Genomic DNA, 21704 nt, shown 5'->3' on the forward strand with positions numbered 1-21704 from the left:
GTGTGTGTGTGTAGGAACAGGAACCCCTCCCGGTGAGCAGGAAGAGGGTGACGTCAGTTGTCAGTTGCCTCACTGATGAGTGTAGTCGGAATTATATGTGTGTGCGTGTGAGTGTGTGTGTGTGTGTGAGAGAGAGAGAGACAGAGAGACAGAGAGAGAATGTGTGTGTGTGTGTGTGTGTGTGTGTGTGTGTGTGTGTCTGCCTGCCTCTAGGCTATTTAAATGGATGAGTGAAGGTGTGTGTGCAGGTCTGAAAGAGAGAGTGTGTGTGGCTTTGGCGTATGTCTGTGCGCGAGAGAGTGGTTTAAAGGAGGGGGTGTGTTTATGGGAAATAGAGATTTTCTCTCCCTCTCGCTCTCTCTCTCTCTCTCTCGTGTGTGTGTGTGTGTGTGTGTGTATGTGTGTGTTTACACAGACTGGAATACTGCGCCAAAGGAAGTGCGCCGGTTCTCCGTCTGCGCGTCCCGACTTCCTGCTCTGAGGCAGGAGAGAAAAAAGCTGCGGATCCGCTTTCAGACGGCAGCAGCAGCAGCATGGAGCCCCGACACTACGCACACACACCGCTATAAGACAGAAACACACACACCACACACGGGCAGACGGGCAGAGGAGCCGCGGCCGTCCACAGCAGGGTAGGTACAAGTTCAACTTTCCTTCTACTTACAACTTTCGAGACGAATGTGTGCGCGTTTGTGCGTAACAGGGAGGCAGAAGCGTACTTATATTACCTGTTGTTGTATTTTCTAAAACCTGATCGGGTCTAGATATTTACTGTCAGCTTAAAAACCACATTGAAGCCGCTTATAAAGTGTTAACCCTGTGCGTAAAAAGCGTTAAAGCCGTGCGTAAAGGGTGTGCGTTCTCCGTTTTTGGCACAGACACAGGCATACCGTTGCCCCAGTTTAGTTTGGCTACATTTGAAAGAACGTAAAGAGGTTAGTGACTACTGACTGCTGTGGAAAAATCAACTGTGGCTCCTTTAAAAAAATCCAGTTGTAGACTTTCTGGTTCGTCTGGACCTCGCAGACTAATTGCCATGCGCTTCCGGATTGAAGCTGGCAGCAGACAACATCTTGAAAATGAGTCACCGGTGCAAAACAAAGAACCATTTCAGTTCCAGCAGAACCCCCGTCCCTCCCCATACGCGCACACACACACACACACACACACACACAAATAAGAAAATAACCAGGCCAGAAAATGGATGAGAACCATACACAGATTTTTGGTTTGTTTTTGTTAAAATTTTGACTGTCCAAAGTAGACTGGAGTGTATAGCTGATAGATTCACATTTGAAGCAGGAACATTGGTAACTTTACAAAGAGAGAGAGAGGAAGATAATTCATAGACTGACAAACTCTTAGCTGTAACACTGTGGGCCAAATGATTTTCTTCTGAAATTCCAAAAATCAACATTTCCTCCTGCTTTGTTTCCCTCCAGTCCAGATCTGTTACAACATAGATCAAACAGTCCGACATGAATACATCGATGCATTCTCCATATGTTGTCTTGGATCTGTGAGTGTGTCTGTGTGTGTGTGTGTGTGTGTGTGTGTGTGTGTGTGTGTGTGTGTGTGTATGTGTGTGTGTTAAGACAGTGCTCTTCAAAATAAGACAAAACAATAAGATCTTTGTACATACAGTAGGTGTAGTGTGTGTGTGTGTGTGTGTGTGTGTGTGTGTGTGTGTGTGTGTGTGCCCGTGTGTTCCTGGGGGTTCCCAGTGACAGGACGTCCTACCTCCCACAGAGGGAAGGCCTCTCTCCGGGAAGACGCCCCTGAAACTGAATGACAGGAAGTCCTCGTTTAGACAGACAGACAGAACTACAGTTCTTCCATCACCTAACACACACACCCATGCAGGAAAAAGGAAGTGTTTTGTGTGTGTTCACGGCGATGGGTCATTGTTCGCACCACATACACTTTCCCCTCTCTGCAGGGTGACTTCCTGTTAGAAAGACAGAGAAAAAAAGAGAGATGCATAGTGTGTTTTCAGATTGAATTAGAGGTTGATGATGCAGCAGGTAGAGATGTTCAAGGTACTCTGGCCCACTACTGAGGCAGATGTGGTTGTCATGGGGATTATTGATGCAACTGCAAAGTCTCTACTGTGATATTGTCATGGTTGCAAATTGAATCAGGTTATAATGATATATTTGTTTGTTTTTTTCTACTGGCAGTAAGTAGTTCTGTATTTCCTTCTAATGAAGCACAGCGTTAATGAATTGAATTGAGACAGAAGGAGGGAAAGACATGCAGACGCTCACAGACAGTCAGTGACTTCCAGGTAAACATGTCGGTTAGGCTTATGCTTGTCTTGGCAGAAGGTCACTGACCACATCCTGCTTTATCACCATGGAAACACCCAAAGCCAACCAGCGTCTAGTCTCCTCTCTCTCTCTTAGACACTTAGACACATACACACACACACACCCTTGTACTTCTATCTTTGTGAGGGCCCTCATTGGAATCGTGAATTCCCTTAGGGTTGGGCGATATGGACCAAAAGTCATATCCCGATATTTTTAGGTTGAATATCCATATACGATATATATCCTGATATTTTTATCGCAACGTGAGAGCAAATGTTCAGTCAATATAATACCAAAGCTCTATTAAGTGCACATTTAAATAAAAAAAGTATCTTAAATAAAAATAGCCTATGAAATTAAATAGACCAATCTTTTTCTGAAATAAATTAATTTTTATAAGAAAAGAATAACGAACATTACAAAATAACTAAATATGACAAACCCTAGTAAGGGCAGCATTTATATATAAAGAAAGAAAAAAAAGAACTATTTCAATATCCATCACAAGTAAATGCTAAACCCTAACCTTGACACAAAAATGTCCTCACTTCACAAAAATGTCCTCACTATGTTGTTTAAAAACTTGTTCCGGTCCTCACAATGTAGGAAGTACAAGAACACACACACACACACACACACACACACACACACAAATAGACTAACAATATGCAGCCTAAAAATACATTTTCAATCATGTAATGAGGGATGCAAACCAAAAAGCTTTTTGGTTGTGATCAGTTTTTATCATTGAGAAATAATTTATATTTCCCTGACTTTAAGGAACACATTTTGTAAGCTAAGCCACAAGTATAACTGGGTTTATTACACAGAGAAAAAAAACACTCATCTGTATACAAAATGTACAGATGCCCTGACAAGTGAATAAAAGAAATAAAAGTGAACAAATACATCTGGTGATTCATTTTGTAAGTCTGAATTAAACTGTTTCTGTCCTGTGTTTATGACTTAATTATATAAAATCTTTTTTTATAAAAGTTTTAAAAAATCTCTGAAAACATGTGGAAAAATAGTTTGCAGGTGATTTTTTTTTTTGTCAGGATGATTTTAAGGGATCAAGAAGTTCTTTTTCTAATAATTCTTGCTACTAGAGGCTGAAGTGCACCACTTTCCCATGATCTAAGTAAGACTGAAAGCATTTATGTTTCCTTCCTGGTGAAGTTTAAGATGAAGTTTAAAAACAACCTTGTGTTTGAAAACCCCCACAATTTAAATAATTCCCCACCTGTATCAAGAAAGCATTTTTTTTTTTACAGAACTTAGAATGATTATCCTGGCAAACCTTTTGTTTTTCACCTGCTCTTAAGTCAAAACACAGGAGAGAAATTTTGATCAGATTTTTTTCCTCAATTACCTAGGGCATGGGTCTCAAACTTGCAGCCCGCGGGCCAGTTGCGGCCCTTGTGATGATGTTTTGTGGCCCCCACCTTTTATATGAAAGTTTTATATGAATGCACTTTACTGTGTTGTGTGTGGAAGGTCCCTTTAATTACTTTTTTTTGTAATTTTGTGTCTTTTTTGGTAATTTTGTGTCTTTTTTTAATAATTTTGTTTCTTTTTTAATAATTTTGTGTCTTTTTAAAAATAATTTTGTGTCTTTTTTGGTATTTTTGTGTCTTTTTTTAAATTATTTTGTGTCTTTTTTGGTAATTTTGTGTCTTTTTTAAAATAATTTTGTGTCTTGTTTGGTAATTTTGTGTCTTTTTTGGTAATTTTGTGTCTTTTTAAAAATAATTTGGGTCTTTTTTGGTAATTCTGTGTCTTTTTAAAATTATTTTGTGTCTTTTTTTGTAATTTTATGTCTTTTTTGGTCATTTTGCCTTTTTTAAAGTAATTTTGTGTCTTTTTTGAGTAATGTAGTTTTTTTCTGTCATTCTATGTGTCTTTTTTTTGTAATTTTGTGTCTTTTCTTGGTCATTTTGATACTGACTCCAGCGGCCCCCAGGTAATTTGAGTTTGAGACCCCTGTCCTAGGGCCTCCGTAGGAACCTGCTTTTTCCACTGTACAAATTAGCTAAGGAGGTTATGTAAGGGCACATGGACAAATGCAATCTCGATTATCACTCTTGTATTTACTACGGCCGCCATCCTGCTTTGGAAGGCAGCCAAAGTGTGTGAGTCCATGAGATAAAGGTGTCTTGTGAGACGTAGTGAAGGAAATAGCTCTAGAGACATAGCGGGAGATAGAGATGATATACTTTAATCAAAGTGTTGACCACAGTGTTTAGAAACTCATGCCAGTGGCTGTCCAGTAGAGCTTTTGCTGTTGTTTACATGTTTGTGTTGACTGTGTCTGGCGGAGGGAATTCCCAGTCAGAGAGGAGCGACGTGGTCAGCTCTGTTATGTTTGTGGTTCCTAGTGGAGTTTGTATCCAGAGGAAGGATTGCGGTGGCATTTGTGTTGACGTCAACAATTTCCCCTCCTCCCTGCCCACCTACCCTTCCTTCTTTCCTTCCTTATTTTTACGCCTTCTGTGGCTTCTGATTCATTGAACAGCCTAAGAATGTGTGAAGTGATTTCTATTAAAGACCTTTTATGAGCATCAGATGATGTTTATGGTTATTTATAATTTTTTTGCTAATTCCAGTGACTTAACCAATAAGAACCCATGTTGACACCCGTGTAACAAACATGTTAAATCTTCTATTTTTTGTTACTAGGCTAAGTTTAAACCCATTTAACAATTCTAATCCGTTAATACGGCGTCCTGTATTGCATTTAACTTGTTTTGACCATATTTCCTGAACAAATTAAAGTCACAATTTTGATAAACAAAAAGACACATGGTTATTTGTATTCATTTATTGTCGATTTATTATTATTATGCTACTTAAAAACAAATCTAAAAAATAATTTGTTGTTAAACAGAACTAATAATGTCACAATTTCGATAGATGTTGTGGAGATGCAGAGAAAAAGGCAAATTTGTGTCTAGTTTTTTATTTTATTTTAAAATACGAAATATTATAAACATAAATATTATATACATAAATACTATAAGTGCCCAATGTAATGTTTATGTCACATCACAGATCTTTGACATTTAGGGATAGTGTTTTTGAGAACACATCAGAAATGGTGGTATATCCCCCATAACTTTCCTTTAAGGATAACTGGGTCTGGGTTCTTATGGGTTAATCTCCTGGACACTGTAAAAAAAACCCTGTTGTTTTTACAGTAAAAAAACAGCAGCTGTGGTTGCCAGAACTTTACCGTAATAAATACGGTGCAACTTTTTCTAATATTATGGTAAAATTATATTAGCACTTTTGATTTCACATAGATTTATGCCATTTTATTTCATATTTTACCGTAGAAAAATAGAACGTTTTTCCTTCAAAAGAAATGCTGTTCTACCATATAATTGACATGAAAATACTTTATAAATGGTGCATAAATTAAAGATTTTACCATAAATTATTAGGGTATATTTTTGTTAGAGATATGGTGTGTAGTACATTTAACAGTGAGAAAAAGTTATTTTTACAAAAATAATTGCAAAAATTACAGTGATGGCTTATATATATATTACAGTATATTTTTGTTACAAACACAGTGCCAGTGTATTTTACAGGGGAGTAATGTATTTAAAAAAAAAAAATACTGTTTTGGCTGATATATACATTTACTGTGTTTCATTGTTACTGAAACTGAATTAACTCATTTATCATTTTACGGTCTTTTACTGTCATGGTTTAGCAGTTTTTCACCGTAAAATCTACAGACATTTTTTACAGTGGACTGTATATTCACAGTCAACAGGTTTTCATGGACATGAGTGAAATGAATGTCCATTTTTAAAGTGAAGTTCAAAGCTGCACCAATTAATATTTTTATAATAACAATGGATCTAAGATAACCCATTCTCACTCCCAACTTCAGATACTGACGCGGGTCAGTGCCCCTCGGTGTGACATATTGACAAGATTCACTAGGATTTGCATTAGTTTCAAGCTAAACCAAGCTGCATCATTATTAGTGAGTCAGAACAACAAACATACTAAAGAGCGGAAAAGTCAGTTTAGGCTGTGTGGGAGGGCTCTATGGTGATGGGTCAAAAGAACCCGGACTTTGACCTATAGGAGACCGGTGTTCACTCCTTGTGTGAAACCAGGAGTCAATGTTGTTATTTTAGGCTAACCTGTAATTCACTTCAGTATGTAGATGCGTCACATTCTGTCACATTCTACGTCAGTTACCTAACTGCATTCAGAAGTTGAGTATGGAAGTATGTTTTCAACCCCAAACCTGTTTTTTTTTTCTAACCATAACCAAGTAGTTTTGTTGTTCATTTTCTGTGAACACAGAAGTTTATTTGGTAACACTTTACATAACCAACTAAGTGATGTTTATAGTTGGTTTATAGACCAATTACTTACCATTTACAAAGTGCTATACATATTTAATCTTTTAACTTTTTAAACCAATTTCCTAAAGGTATATGAATCATTTCAAAATCATTAACATACTTAATATGGTGTTAAAAATGTTAAAATGAATGCAACTACAACTATTGATAAACTATTAATTATAGTTTAATTGTTTGTTAATGGTAAAGTAACTATAAACTTACATTAATATACCATCTATTTGTCATTTATAAATTATATAGTTAGTTAAACATTAATAAATGATGTATTTACCATTCTAAATGGCCTATATACGGTTTATAAATGATGATTAAACATTAATAAACTATCTGTTAACATTTATAAATGATGGTTATTGTAAAGTGTTAGCTTTTATTTTGAAAAGCCACTATGGATGTAATGACTAGAAACAGACACATCCAAAACTATTGCTAGAAGGTACTGACCAAGTGTCGATATCTGATGCTTTTGGAGTGAGAATGTGTTGTCGAAGCACATGTTTAATGTGAAACATGTACTAACTAATGTAAGTCATTACTGTCTAACTCTGCAGTTATCTCATCCAACACAGTAATTTAGCATCCTTTAGCTCATTGTTTTGATTTTTTACAACTTCATTGTTTTGGTTGAGTCTCACAGCTCTCATCGAACCAGTTTACTGTGGCTGTTTTGGACAAAAATGATCTCATACTGTTTAGCCAGATAGTTCCCTCATGATTTGATTTCTGATTTGGCTAAAGACAGGATGAGAGCCTTCAAGAGAAACTCTTTAGCTCAGTTTCCTCTGGAAGAACATTGCCCTCTTCCTGCAATCCATTCCATGTTTGCTGGATGTATAAATAGCAATTGTATGCAAACACATTTATCCCAACATGTGATAATAAGGTGATAATATGTCATTCCTGTGGTAATGACTTGTTCCGCTGCCCCCAAGTGGCCAAAAAAATCTCTTCATGCTGCTTTAATGGTTCAAATGAGCACCACATTTCTCAGTAGTCTCCTAGTTGGAATGCATTTGGCTTTCCTTCCACCATTAGCTTTTACCAGAAACTCTTTAGTTTTCTCTGTAAGAAAATGGTCCTCTGCCTGACTTGTGCTGTAAATAAATCAATTTTGACTTTGACTATTTTGATAGTACAAAGCAATTCGTGGGCTTTGAATTGATTTCATTAAGTTTGGGTTCTTCTCTGCAGATTGCCTGGACCTTTGGTGTTGTAGCGCCATGGAGAGTTCCATCACACTCTGGCAGTTCCTGCTGCAGCTGCTTATCGACCAAAGCCACAAACATCTCATCTGCTGGACGTCCAACGACGGCGAATTCAAGCTTCTTAAGTCAGAGGAAGTGGCCAAGCTCTGGGGGCTGCGCAAGAACAAGACCAACATGAACTATGACAAGCTGAGCAGAGCGCTGCGCTACTATTACGACAAAGTATGCAAAATACATTTAAAACCTGATGAAATACAATGTTATACCATCTAAGTGGTTTGATAATGTTTTATGTCCCTTAAGTCAGTGATTCCCAACGGGAGAGGCGACCCCTACAGTGGGGCGCCAAAGATCCACGGGGGGTTCCGAAGCCCTCCTGATTTTAAGGGATGTAATAAATCTAATGTGTTAAATATAGATGTCAGCATTTAATTCATTAGTGGGACAAAAACAACTAAATAAGGGCTACATTAAACATTTATTCATTTATTTAAATAGAAAAATCACTATAGAAAAGTTTAAAAATAAAGGCTATATTGCAAGAATAAAGACATGTGTAACATCCCTCCTGCAGTATACACAGGTAACCTCACCTAGCGGTAACGTCACCTAGTGGTAACCTCACCTAGCGATAACCTCACCTAGCGATAACCTCGCCTAGCGGTAACCTCACCTAGTGGTAACCTCACCTAGTGGTAACCTCACCTAGCAGTAACGTCACCTAACAACAGAAACACAGAGCTAATGGAAAAATGGGGAAGCGTCAGGAAGAAGAAAATGCTGAATATCTCAAAAAGAAAAAGAGAAGGTACCATGAAAGTCACATTGAGTTTGGCTTCATAGAAGTAATGGACAATGGGGCAGTCGCCAAAGTTTACAATGGTAAAAATGTGGGTCCTTCAAGAAAAAGGTTGGGAACCACTGCCTTTGAAACAATTGAAATCAACAGACTACAAATGGTAAAAAAAAAATGGGTTTAAAGAAAAAATCATGTCTTGTTTCCTCTGCAGAACATCATCAAGAAGGTGATCGGCCAGAAGTTCGTCTACAAGTTCGTATCATTCCCTGAGATTCTAAAGATGGACCCTGCAATGGTGGAGTCGGGCCGCAACAGTGAGGAAAGTGGGGGTGTTACATCAGAGCCAGAGGCTGAAGACGAGGATGGCGGTGGGAGAAACCAGTACCTCCACTCCGGCCTGTACTCCTCCTTCACCGTCAGCTCCCTGCAGCACTCCTTAGAACCGCATCAGCCGATCAAGACGGAGCCTAGATCCGAACGCCACGGCGACAGCTCCTCTGTCATCCGATTCGTAACCAACCGTGGCCACTCCTCCCTACCCTCCACCCCGCCCCCGTCCTCCACTGAGACCTCCGATTCCTCCAGGCTGTCTCCTCGGCAGGTCCGCTCTTCCTCCTGCTCCTCCTCCCCGCCACAAAGCCCCGCCCACATACTGTGGAGGGGGCGGAGACATAGCACAGAGACTAATGAGTTCGAGCAGAGCGCTCAACCTCTGAACCTGTCATCTGGTCAGAGAGAGAGAGAGAGGTCACAAGGCATGACAATGCCAGAGAGAAGGGGATTGGCCAATAGTGGGCCTTTGAAAAGCAGGAAACCAAAAGGCTTGGAAATCTCTGCCTCCTCCCTCCTCCTGACAGGAAGTGACCTCGTCTCCATAGCTCTCAACAGCCCGGCGCTGCCTTCAGGCTCCATGACCCCGGCCTTCCTCACCACACAGGTAAAACATGATGTATCACATCATTACACTCATACATTCTGTCAATACAGGTGGTTTCAGGTGGGAAAGAGAAGAAGGGTCAGGCAAAGAGAAGAAGAAAAAGTCTGAGAAGGACGATGCGTTTTGGTAAATGGACCTGCACTTATATATCGATTTTCTAGTCACTTTGCGACCACTCAAAGCGCTTTACACTACAGACTGCGCTCATTCACCCGTTTACACACAATGGTAGCCTGCCACCATTGGGAGTTCATTCACATACCGATGAACGGGAGCAATTTGGGGTTCAGTATCTTGCATGTAGGCTGCCATGGTCTGGGATTGAACCACCAACCATCCGATCAGAAGATGACCCGCTCTACCAACTGAGCCACAGCCGTTTTGGGATAAGTAAAGCTTGTAGACAGGGAGGAGATGGAAAGAGGTGAGCGGAAAGAGGGGAGGAGGCGAGGGAGGGAGGGAGGAGGTTCATAAGTGAAGCCATATGTTCCTGAAGCTCCTGATTCACTGGCAACAACACACTGACCAAACCAGGACAGTCTGACTACATTTAAGCATTCAGCTGACGCTTCCATCCAGACTGAGCAGTGATACACTGCTGAGTGTACGGAACATAATTACTGGAAAACAGAAGTGTATGATAAACTGTTCAGTCTACACTAAACATTTTGAGTCACTAAGTGTTCACAGGAACACCTGAGCTGTTTATATCCTCTGGACAGATATGGTTCTGTTCCAAAATCAATCTCTAACCTGTTTATCAGTCTAAATGGTTTTGGTTTGAGTTGCTGAGTGTTGGAGATATCGCTGTAGAGATATCTACATCTCATATCTCCAACACTCTGTAACTCACACCAAGAGCAGTACAGGTAAAAGGAAAATATTGACGTTGGTGTGAACTGTCCCTTTGGAAAGCCCCTGCAGCTGTCCTTGATGTCAACCGGAAACCAGGTCATGGTGGTTGATGTTCTTGGGTGTTATCTGGTATCTTGGTATCTCAAGCTGTGAGCTCGATCTGGCTAGTAAATCAGCAAAAAAACACTGACTAAAGCAGAGCATAAGCTGGTCCGGGGAAAGTAGCTTATTGGAACTGAACACCACAAAGGCTCATACGTCTGTTTTAGATCAGCATGAGTGAGAGTGGTCAAACAAAGGAAATTTGAGGTACAAAAATGACTGGACAAAAAAAATGACCTGCAATAAGATGTAGCCAAAGCAAGGCCCTGTAACTTTTCCCAAAAAGTTTGAGACAGTATCCTGCAATGGAAAACAGATTTTCAAATATATTTTTTGCTTTGATGTGTTTGCTGACTTTTTCAGAAATGGAGGAGGTAATGGTAGTAATTTTCTTGGTGGATTCATAAATTTAGTTTTTCTTCAAAATTGCATAGTATGTCTAAGGAAACTAACAGCCCCTACCTTTTCCTCTGTCATCATGTCTTTATTTCTTGGATTATGTTAGCCGCTTGCTAGTTTGCTAGATTGTTAGCTTTGGTGAAATCTTTTGATATCCAATTGCAATGCCAAGAAGCAAGGTTCTCACGACTTTAATTTCTCACCACCAAGCACATCATGTACAAGACTTCTCATGTCATTACCACATGTTCACAATCAGATCAGATCAGATCTCACGTCTGCTCTCAGCTCGTGTACGCAAATTTGAGTCAGCGTGAAGTCCACACGTCTGAGTCGGAGAATTGATCTTAGACTATTGTATCGATGCCTGGAGCTGATAAAACTCTGTGGTGTTTTGATTTTTAATAGTGACAAAGCAAAACATGTTTAGACTACATAGTTTATCATTAAAACATAATCCAAAAATAAATACACCCTGCGATCGTGAAATTCTTTAAACAGAATACCAGCCGAGGATATTAAACGTTGTTGTCTTCTGCTGTTTATTATTATCCAGCTGGACACCGGAGCGTCAGCGTCTCCTTCACCAGCGGTGCTGCCCGAATAGAAATATTTCCAATCAGCGCTGCCACACACTCCTCTCACTAGGACATCATTATTAGTAAATGTAAAGAGGTCAATAACATCTCTCCATCATAATAATAGCAATATTCGGATAGTATAGATTATTGGGCTTTATATATCACGATGTAATTACTCAAACCTCGCCGGGAGTTTAATAGTCCGCTACTCTGCTGACAGCACCACTGATTTCCTTCCTTTTCACTTTTTATGCTGCCAAACAAAACCAGTTTGTTGTGTTGCAGCTGTTGGACGTCAGCATTTCACTTTCTGACGCTGAGAAATTCCTCTTCTTTTAGAATTAAAACTGACTTTAAAACAGTGTTTACCTCCTTCAACCAAAAAGCTGAAACCTTCTAAGTCCGTGCTCCAAATGTAAAATATTCACTGAACTTGTTTGAGTTTATAACTATAAGTACTTTTATTTCATAAACCTCCGTCGCTGCGTATTTCTTTGATATGTCTATATTGCCGCTATTGTTAATTGTAACGGTGCACTTTGCAAATAAAGCTGACTCTAGAGGGTGAAAAAATCCTCCTTTTGGCCGTATTGCGCCCTTCGGTGTCGTAAACTCTGAAGGCGAGTCATCTGAATTGGGTATATATTAGGGCGTGATATTTAAATGACGCTTGTTTTGAGCCACCACATTTATCAACAGCCGATCATTCTTACACTGTGATTGGAGAGATACGATCGTTTGATAAATCACACGTGGATCCTGTCGTAAGACAAAATATACACTCAGATCTGCGCTCGTTTCTACGCTCGCTTGATAAATGAGGGCCATTGTAATTAATTAATCGAAATTAATCGCTTTTTAATCGCATATAAATATTTGACCTGAGAACACTGAGAAGTAATTTTTTTCACATGGATTTTTAGTATACCATTGAATAATGACTGAATACATAAGCTTGAGCAACAAAAATATTGTTTATTTTTGTTCAAGTCCAACAGACCAGTGCAATTTTTGCCATTAAGTGTAGCAATAGCATATTTAGAAATATAGTACATTTCAGAAATTCAGGTAGCCTATAGGTAGGTAGACCTTTTGTAAACTATAATACTTTTATAGTTTATAGTTTTCGTTTTTTAAGTAAAACACAATCCACGCTAGCTACCACACTAGCCGCTAGCTGCTATATGTTTTGCATTGAGGTGATTCTTGAGGCTCGATGTGCTGCGGTGATATGTGAATTCCTTGTTGCATAGCAACACAACCATGCTCTTATTGATGCTTCCGTTGGTTTTTTGTAACAAAATGTCCCATCATCCACGGGGCCAACCAAAGCGCTCTCATCAGCTTCTTCCTTCATGTTCACTGTGGTTTGTTGTTGTCTGAACTCATGAACGCTGTTGGTGCTCCAGTATAATCGGTCCGCCTGAAACTCATCCAGTGTTAAAATGCGTCAATTTTTTTAACGCGTTCATTTTTGTGTAATTAATTAATCTTAATTAACACGTTAAAGTCCCGGCCCTAATATATATATATATATATATATATATATATATATATATATATATATATATATATAAACTGTTGCTCCCAACACAGAAACAGACAGAAAAACACACCAGCCTTGGTTAAATATGAAGATCCTGTATGAGTGGAGCTTCCTGACCTGCATGGAGTCAGCCTGCCAAGTCAGTCTGTCTGGCAGACGTGAGTTCACTAGAGGGCAGACTTGACTTGAGCTCTGGGTGAGACTGAATGACATGACAACTCCACCACAGACTATGAACAGCTCTGCCGACTTATTGCCAGAACAAACAGAACATTTCCATCGCGGTGTATTTATGCTACATTTCATTTTGGGTTTTGTCAATGTAGACTCCGTCTGGTCTGCTGCTCACTCCAAGCCCTCTACTTTCCAATATCCATTTCTGGTCCAGCCTGAGTCCAGTGGGACCCCTCAGCCCCGCTCAACTGCAGAGCCATGCCCCCCTCTTTCAGGTAATATACACACGTACACACTCACACACATTTGGTGTTGCATTATACGTGAGGAACTCAGTGCTTGCATGTCTGAACAAACAACCAGCCAGTCGTATTTGATTGTCTGTTTTGACAAGTTACAGTTTGTCAGACAGAAGCCCCATAAATCCCATGTTAAAAAAGGGGCTTTTCGACACACTTTTTTTTTAAGCATTCCCATGTTTTTGCTTAACCCTAAACCAAACCTTACCTCAGCCCTTATTTAAAACAAAATAATGGAAAATGGAAAAATACAATAATAATCCTTCTATTACAAATGACAAAGAGAAGTTACAATAAACAAACACTCACTCAATTTCAAACACTTATAAACACGCTGATACAAAATTACTTATGACCTTAGGTTTTTTAGCTCTGACCGTCTTGTGGATAAAGGAAAACAGAACTTTATTATCTTTCACAGTCTTTCAGAAAAAACACTGGTTTACTCTGATGCTGATGGATACAAAATCTTTGTCTGCCTGTAAACTATTTCTACTTAGCAAATCCCTCCCTTATAACTATTGGAGCTTTCCAGTCATTACACAGCACAGATTAACCTCTACAGTTGTTTTCACACAGTTGTGTGTGTGTTAGTGTATGTGTTATTCACCGTGTGCCAGGGTTTCAAAATAAGCCACAGATGTTTCCGGTCTGGCGTGGACAAGAAGAGGGGGCAACTTCCTGTTGGCTAGGGGGGACCGGGAGAGGGCTGGTTGGTCAGGAGCTCCTCCCGCCCATGTCAACTCTCTAACACAAACACAAACACACACAACTCCAAAACAAACTGTTAAGAATCTAATGACTGGTGATTTAGTCCTTACAATGGAGGTTGGTCCCCACAAAGTTGGTACGTTACGTGGTCCCCACAGTGTATTGTAAGTAGGAACACATGCTTCCTATGACATAGCAGCAGTCAGACTACGTAGCTGGAGGAAGTGGAGAAATCATGTGATGTCACACAGGTCTGTTACAACATTCAAACATATCACGTAAAATCTAATCTTATTCATCATATTGTGCAAGTAATTATGTGGAAGCATTGAGTCACGTTAACATTACTGTGTATGTGTCATCATTAGTGAAGTATTGTTAGTGGGACTAGTTATATGTATCAACTTTCTACGAAGGATCAATAAAGCAATATATTTTAAGTTTTAAATGAGCCTGTAGATTAAATCAATGTAAAGCCACAATAACTATAGTTATTTAACCCTAATTCTTAATAAAGTCCCTATGTGAAGGGTTTAAACATTTCTGACCCCTAGTGGTGGAATCGTAATCTGTTCCAAATGTGTAATTTTTAAATATGCCTTACGCCATCAGAATAACTTGAAATATTCTATATTTATATAACTAATTCTTAGGTGCTTGAAGGTAAATATCAAAAGTTTTTTTGTTACAATGTTAACATTTTGAATGAGTATCTCTATCTTACCAGGCAGCAATGTTCTTTTCAAATAAAAAAAAAATCATGAAAAGAAATATTGTATGTTCTTCCTGTCCCCCTGCAGTTCCCCTCACTGCTGAATGGACACTTCCCCGTGCCTTTACCCAACATGGACTCTCCCTCTCCTCTACTGCTCTCCTCCAGCTCCCACAAGTCCTGATGCCAGCCCAAGCTCCAAGAGCAAACTGGGCCAAACTGGACCGAGCTGGGCACAGACCAGAAGCCAATCAGCCTTAAACTCTGACAATGAACCACACATGAGTCCTTTGACTCCAATTACACTTTGATCTGAAACCTGTTCCTTAGCATTTATTATATGAAGAAACAGGAGCTTCATTTTGAAGCTTTGCTCTCTGAGAAGAGTTTAGACATTTCTTTGTGTTTACGACATTTCAACTGCTCATGGGCTTTGTTGTCATGCAATGAAATTGACTGACCTTATCATTTTCTCATCTCATTTTATATCTTATCTCATTCCACTTGGTTTAAAAGTAAGTGATACAGACTGGTTACAATTTCATGAATGTTCCTTTTATTCCTGACTAATGTCATTGTCCTCCACTGACTCAAACAATGGAGATCTGGGGAAGTCTTTGTCAGAAATTTCAGGACAAAAAGTCTGGTCCTTTAAGTAAAAAATGTTTTTCATGCTCCCGTACAGTTAAAGGAAATACACTTGTTTGCTTAGAGTTAGCATAAGACGAGAAGATCGATACCACTCTCACGTTTTTTAGCTTAATATGAAGCCACAGCCAGGAGGCTGTTAGCTTAGCTTAGCATAGCATAAAGACTGGAAACATTAACAGTAAACAATAACAGTTTGCCTTACTCTGTCCAAAAGTGACAAAATCTAACTACTTGCTGCTAATAGCTCACTTATTAACACATTTGTCGTTTCATGGCAATTTGTAGTTTTATGGGGGAGTCAAGGTTGACTCCAGGAGATCACAAGTCCAAATAGTTTAGCACATTACTAAAGTAAAACCCCTGATATGTTGTTTTTTTCTACAGACTGACTAAATTTAGATATTTAAATTTAGGATTTTATGACTGAGCTTTGAAGTATAGCGAGACATTGTTGTGCAGAGCCAGCTGTCTGTTTGAGGTCTTTATGCTAAGCTAGCTAGGTAGCTTGAAACGTACGTAGCATGAAAATAGCATGGTAAAAAAACCTCTAAATCTTGTTTATAAGATTCTGTATTTACCTTGTTTCTTTGACTCAAAACAAAAACAACAACAAACCAACATTTTGGGTACAGAAAAAGTACAATGAGTTACACAGTATCTCAGGATAATTTTTTATGTTTTTTTAAAAATGGCTATGCCTTTGTCCAGATCTTTATTGTTCGAGCGTGGCCACATGAGATGAATCCCTCACCGACTCCTAGCAGATTAACTGCTAGCCAGCGAGCTAAAATGCTGTGGATGTCTACATTTTGTCTTCTGTTTTGCTTTAACTTGACGCTGTGAACTTATTTTTAATTATCTGTATAGTTTTATGCTTTTTTTTTTTAAATGCACTGTACTTTTCAGCTTTGTACCAGCTGTGCCTTCAATATTGTAAGACTTGTGTAAATGTATTAAGCTTTAAACCAGGTTTAAATGGACATTCCAGGTCAAAATTGCACAAAAGCTTTTATTTTGTAAAATGGTTCCTGGTTATTTTTATAAAGAAATTAATGGAAATGTATTCTCAGTGATTTGCTTGTTTTGTTGAGGGAAATGTTGCTGTTTTTTGGAATAAAATGAATTACTTTTCAGAATTAAGGCATTCATTTCACACTCTTTCACCACTAAAATAATGACAGCTGACCAGACCATTTATGAAACAGATTAAATTTACTTTCGATGGTTATGAGAAATAAATAGTTCCAGTAAAAAGAGTCACACAACAACTGTTCACCGGCAGCTCAGTGTTTCAGAGAGGTCGAATTTCACAACACAGCAGGCCTTCCATGCATCAGGCACACACACATACGCGCGTTCAGACATGTTCACATAAAATCAGGTCATTCATACATTTGAAAAAGTTTTACAGTTTTACAATGATAAATATTGAGCCATTGTAGAAATCTCCTTTCGTGCATGTTACTGCTGTTCATGACAAAAAACTGCTGTTAGCAACACATTTCGCAGTTAGCAGTGGAATAATCCTGCAGTTATGTTTGATTATAGGGACATTTGTAGAAATTGAAAGCTTATTTCTAATAATAAAGTGTCAGTGAAGCATCTAAACACACTCATGTGAAATAAAATAGGAGGGGACAAAGGTTTCCTGGGGAGAAATCATGTGACAATGTAATACAGGATTTCTACCATTAATATAATGATTTTTTTCCTGTGAACACAATAATTGTTACATTATTTTAAATGTAAACCGTTAACACTATCTTCCAACCATTTGTTCTGTTGTTATATAATTGATCAAGAAATATGCTGTCAAAGAATTTAACTACTGAAATGATGGGTACATATACAGGATTATTACACTACTAGCTGCAAACTGTGTAAAAGTTAATGTTAATTCCATTAATCTCTCAGCTATTAGTGAGTTTAACAAGCATTAGTTGTGCTTCCAGCACTTTTCTAGCATGTTCTGCCCAATCAGTAACTCTAGTGTTGCTCAAATCTTTTAAATCTCGGACAGTTAATGTGAAATTTTCATGAAGATGTTGAGCAAAAGAGCTGCAGTAACAGGAAAATCTCCTTCAGATCTTCTCTTACACTCGTTACACTCAAAACGTTCAATTTGTGATGTTCACTGCACTGCACTCTATTTTTTGCTACTGTGAGTGTAAAAATTGCTCTGTCTGCCTTTTCCATGATAGATTTCTCTTTTGTGTTAAACTGTTGGGGAGCAAACTGGCAGCTCTGGAGCTCTTGTTTGTTTGATTCTGAATTGCTGACTGTAAAACTTGATGTTTACAGCAACTATTTAAAAGAATAGTTTGACATTTAGGAAAATAGGGCTTTTTGCTTTCTTGTTGAACGTTAGATGAGAAGATCCATCCTAGCGGTTTAACGGTAAGTCGATCTGAATCAATGTATTGGGAAACATCTTATCTAAACAATAACGCAAAATATGCCAACCAGCAACTCTGAAGCTCACTAATCAAAATCTGACGTGTTTTATGCGTACAAAAACCAAAGTGCAAAAATAAACGTTTTGACGTAGGGTTGTGCTCAGGACTATTTTATGGCCAGTGTAGCAACCGGACAGTTTCTTCAGGACTCCTAGAAGCTACTATGCTAAGAAACAGTTTAACATGTAACACCCTATGAAACGACAACTTGTTTTTCGATTCAGTTCTTGTAAAATGAAAAATAACTTTGAGCTTTAGAGGTGTAGTTAGGCATATTTGTAACCTTTGGTCTGAGCCAGGCTAGGCCCGATTTTACTCTTTGAGCTAGGCAGAGTTAGGCTACTAATATTTTAGAGTTATGGTTGGGGCCATTCTAACTTGCACAAACCTCTGTCAGATAAAGGATCAATGAGTCAGGCAGACTAGACCGTTTACACGAGGACGCTTGCGGGTAAAAACGACAAAATATTTTATCGGAAGTGCCCTTAGTTTAGACGGTGATGGCGTTTTTGGGGCTTAAAAACGCAAAAATCTGATACCACCCTCCAGAGTGTAAAAGTGTAATCCGCTCCGCCGTAGCGTGTCCATCTACACTGCCAAGACACAAAACTCTGTTCAGATCTGCTCACGTCACGTACGCGTTTACGTCACATACATGCTCCAGTACAGGGAAATAAACAAACATGTGGGATTATTTCCATGCGTCGGACCTTCAAGCTGCTCTGGCAGCTCTAATAAACTTACAGGAGTCTTTCCACCAAATGTACAGGATATGTACAGATAGTATTACTGAACAGAGAAGGATCTGTAATTACCTCTATCACATTTTGGATGCACCAATTTGTCGGAGGCGAGCCAGACGGCTTTGGACGAGATGTCGCCTGGCATGCATACAATTGAATTCCACACACTTTTGCGTCACCGTATGCATGCAGATTTCCTCCCGAAAACACTCGTCTAAACGCGGAATAAAAAGTGAAGACACTTTTGCATCTTCTGTTCAGACCGTCATCATGTAAACATAGCCTAACCTGTTCAACTCAATGACCCTTCTGCCACTGCACTCTCCCTGCTACGAGGGGATGGAGATGGGGGATGGCAGGTAAACGAGGGGGATGCATTTTGGTCATTTTTGCCAAAGAGGGGGATGGCCTCACCCCAACCCCTCTAGACGCCTAGTGATTGTACTGACATGAGAGAGGCACAAGTCTTCTCAATTAACTAACAAGAAAACAAATGCGTTTATTTCCTAAAATGTCAAACTGTTCCTTTAAATCACTTGTTGCTATCACACAACTGCTGGAAATCTGGACAGCACTTCCACAGAAATAAGACAAATTCTCTGCAACTAAATCAAACCAGGTATGCAAAGCACACCAGCAGACTTTTTGAGTGTTTGAGTGTTTTTCAGGAGATCTTCCATTTGCTTCAGTAAACATGCAGTCAAAAGTGAGACTTCCCAACCGGCTTAATCTGTAGCATCACTGTCAGTTGCAAACAACACAGCGGGCAGTTAAATCTAAAATTTCAATTTGAAATCTTCTTTTTCTTTTCCTGTGTACAAATGCTGGAGAGAGCAGTGGTCCGATGCCAAGTGGAAAAACAACCATTTTGCTTTTGAACACCCCATCCCGATCCCCACTATCCCACCCCACCCCCCTCCGAAAAACATGCCACAATGACACTGTTGTTTCACAAGGAGAGGTCAAAGGTCACAGACACAGAGAACACATCTTAATACTGTTGGGTAAACTCGGCCGTGTCGAGGCACGGGTCCCTGATTCCAAAAAAAACACACTGAAGTGCAAGTTAAAAACAAAGACTTACTGCAGTGAGATCTCCGAATGCACACAGAGCGAGAAAGTGTAGCTTGCAATATTTTTTTTAAAAAGCACTGAAGTCCTGGCAGTTTTGTGAGGGTATTAGGGAAGGCTTGCTGGCTTCCTGTGGGACATCACATGACTTCCTGTTCAGCTCCAGTATTTCTCCTCTTTCATCCGTGCTTTTCGCTCGTCTTCCCAACTGTTTGCCTCCCCCCTCTCCTCCGTTTTGGTCCCGTTGCTGAACCAGAATGATCAAAAAGAACAAAAGAACCGAAAGCTGGTTTTTTACGTTCTTCCAGTCTGATTGGACTCTATGTGTGCTTCTTTAACCCTTAGCTTTAAACCGTCACCACAATCTGCTCACAGTCCTGCTTTTTGATCCTCAGTGTAACCCTCCTGAGTGCAGCAGGGCGTCTAGAAGAAGAGTCGAGTGAAATGTTTTGGAAAAAATGAAGAAGAGGAATCCAGAGGAACCGTTTTTTCCCCCACCAAGACCTTCTGGCACCCCAGTCTTTTTAAACCTGGAAATGTTGTAGAGTTCAGTCACGGAAGCTCGAAGAAAAACAAACAAAACAAAAACTCCAAATATATATAGATGTACATATTTATAAAAAAAAAAAAGAAATCTGAAGAAACTGAAGCGTTCGGTCTCCAAGCATGACAACAAGAACAACAACTTGGATCACAGCGTCGACATCAACATCAGTGGAATTCTAACTCAAACGAAGCCGTAGTCAGGAGAAAAACAATAGTAACCTTTCTGACTGTTCAACTGTGCATGGCGTCTCGAGTTCACATCATGTACACACACACACACATGCACACGCACACACACGGTGTGTTAAATACAGACAGTAGTAGTTTAGCAGCAAAAAATTCAACCTCACCCCCCAATAAATAAACACAGTCTCCAAATAGATTCAACCCAGAGTCACTCGCTCAGAGGGGTGTGTGTGTGTGTTTATGTGTGTGTGTGCAGTTAAGAGGGAGGGAGGGGGGTCACTCCGAGGGGGGGTGGGCTCATGCGAGAGGTTGGTGGGAAATGATGATGAAGTTGGGCAGTGGACCATCCTCTTCATCAGATATTAGAAGAGCATGCTCTGCCTCCTGTTGATCTTGCCGTTACCTGGAGATGAGAAAAGGAAAACTCATAAAACACAATACCCATAATGCCTCTGTTTTACATGAAAGACGCTATATCCTTGCCTTTATCAATAGAGGAGGTTATCAGGGTAATCTGAGGGTTGGCCTGAGATTTAAAATGTTTTTACAGAAAGCCTGCGTTACTATATATATATATATATATATATATATATATATATATATATATTAGGGCCGAGACTCGATTAAAAAAATGAATCTAATTAATTAGAGGCTTTGTAATTAATTAATCGAAATGAATCGCATTTTAATCGCATATAAATATTTGACCTGAGAACAGTGACAAGTAATTTTTTTCATATGGATTTTTAGTATACCGTTGAATACCACATTAGCGTCCACGCTAGCTGCTATATGTTTTGCATTGAGGTGATACTTAAGGCTGGATGTGCTGCGGTGATATGTGAATTCCTTGTTGCATAGCAACACAACCATGCTCTTATCGACGCTTCCATCCGTTGGTTTTTTGTAACAAAATGTCCCATCATCCACAGGGCCAACCAAAGCGCTTTCATCAGCTTCTTCCTTCATGTTCACTGTGGTTTGTTGTTGTCTGAACTCATGAACGCTAGTTGGTGCTCCAGTATAAT

At 39.3% G+C, this 21704-nt stretch overlaps 2 protein-coding genes across 2 annotated transcripts in view; one reads left to right on the forward strand and one right to left on the reverse strand.

Annotated features, from left to right (window-relative positions):
* Positions 1–211: 211 nt before the first annotated feature.
* On the forward strand, positions 212–16810 carry elk3 (ETS transcription factor ELK3). Its single transcript, XM_059326231.1, has 5 exons — positions 212–632; positions 7895–8130; positions 8919–9644; positions 13454–13576; positions 15112–16810. The coding sequence occupies exons 2-5, from the start codon at positions 7924–7926 to the stop codon at positions 15205–15207; spliced, it is 1152 nt and encodes a 383-aa protein (XP_059182214.1). The 5' UTR covers positions 212–632; positions 7895–7923; the 3' UTR covers positions 15208–16810.
* A 57-nt stretch (positions 16811–16867) lies between these two features.
* Positions 16868–21704, reverse strand: part of cdk17 (cyclin dependent kinase 17) — a 78349-nt gene continuing 73512 nt past the window's right edge. The window contains exon 17 of the mRNA XM_059326230.1: positions 16868–21079. Within this exon, the coding sequence (XP_059182213.1) occupies positions 21039–21079 (41 nt within the window). The 3' untranslated portion in view covers positions 16868–21038. The remainder of the gene's footprint in view (positions 21080–21704) is intronic.

The sequence above is a fragment of the Centropristis striata genome, chromosome 22 (assembly GCF_030273125.1).
Source record: "Centropristis striata isolate RG_2023a ecotype Rhode Island chromosome 22, C.striata_1.0, whole genome shotgun sequence".
NCBI classification, from domain to species: Eukaryota; Metazoa; Chordata; class Actinopteri; order Perciformes; family Serranidae; genus Centropristis; species Centropristis striata.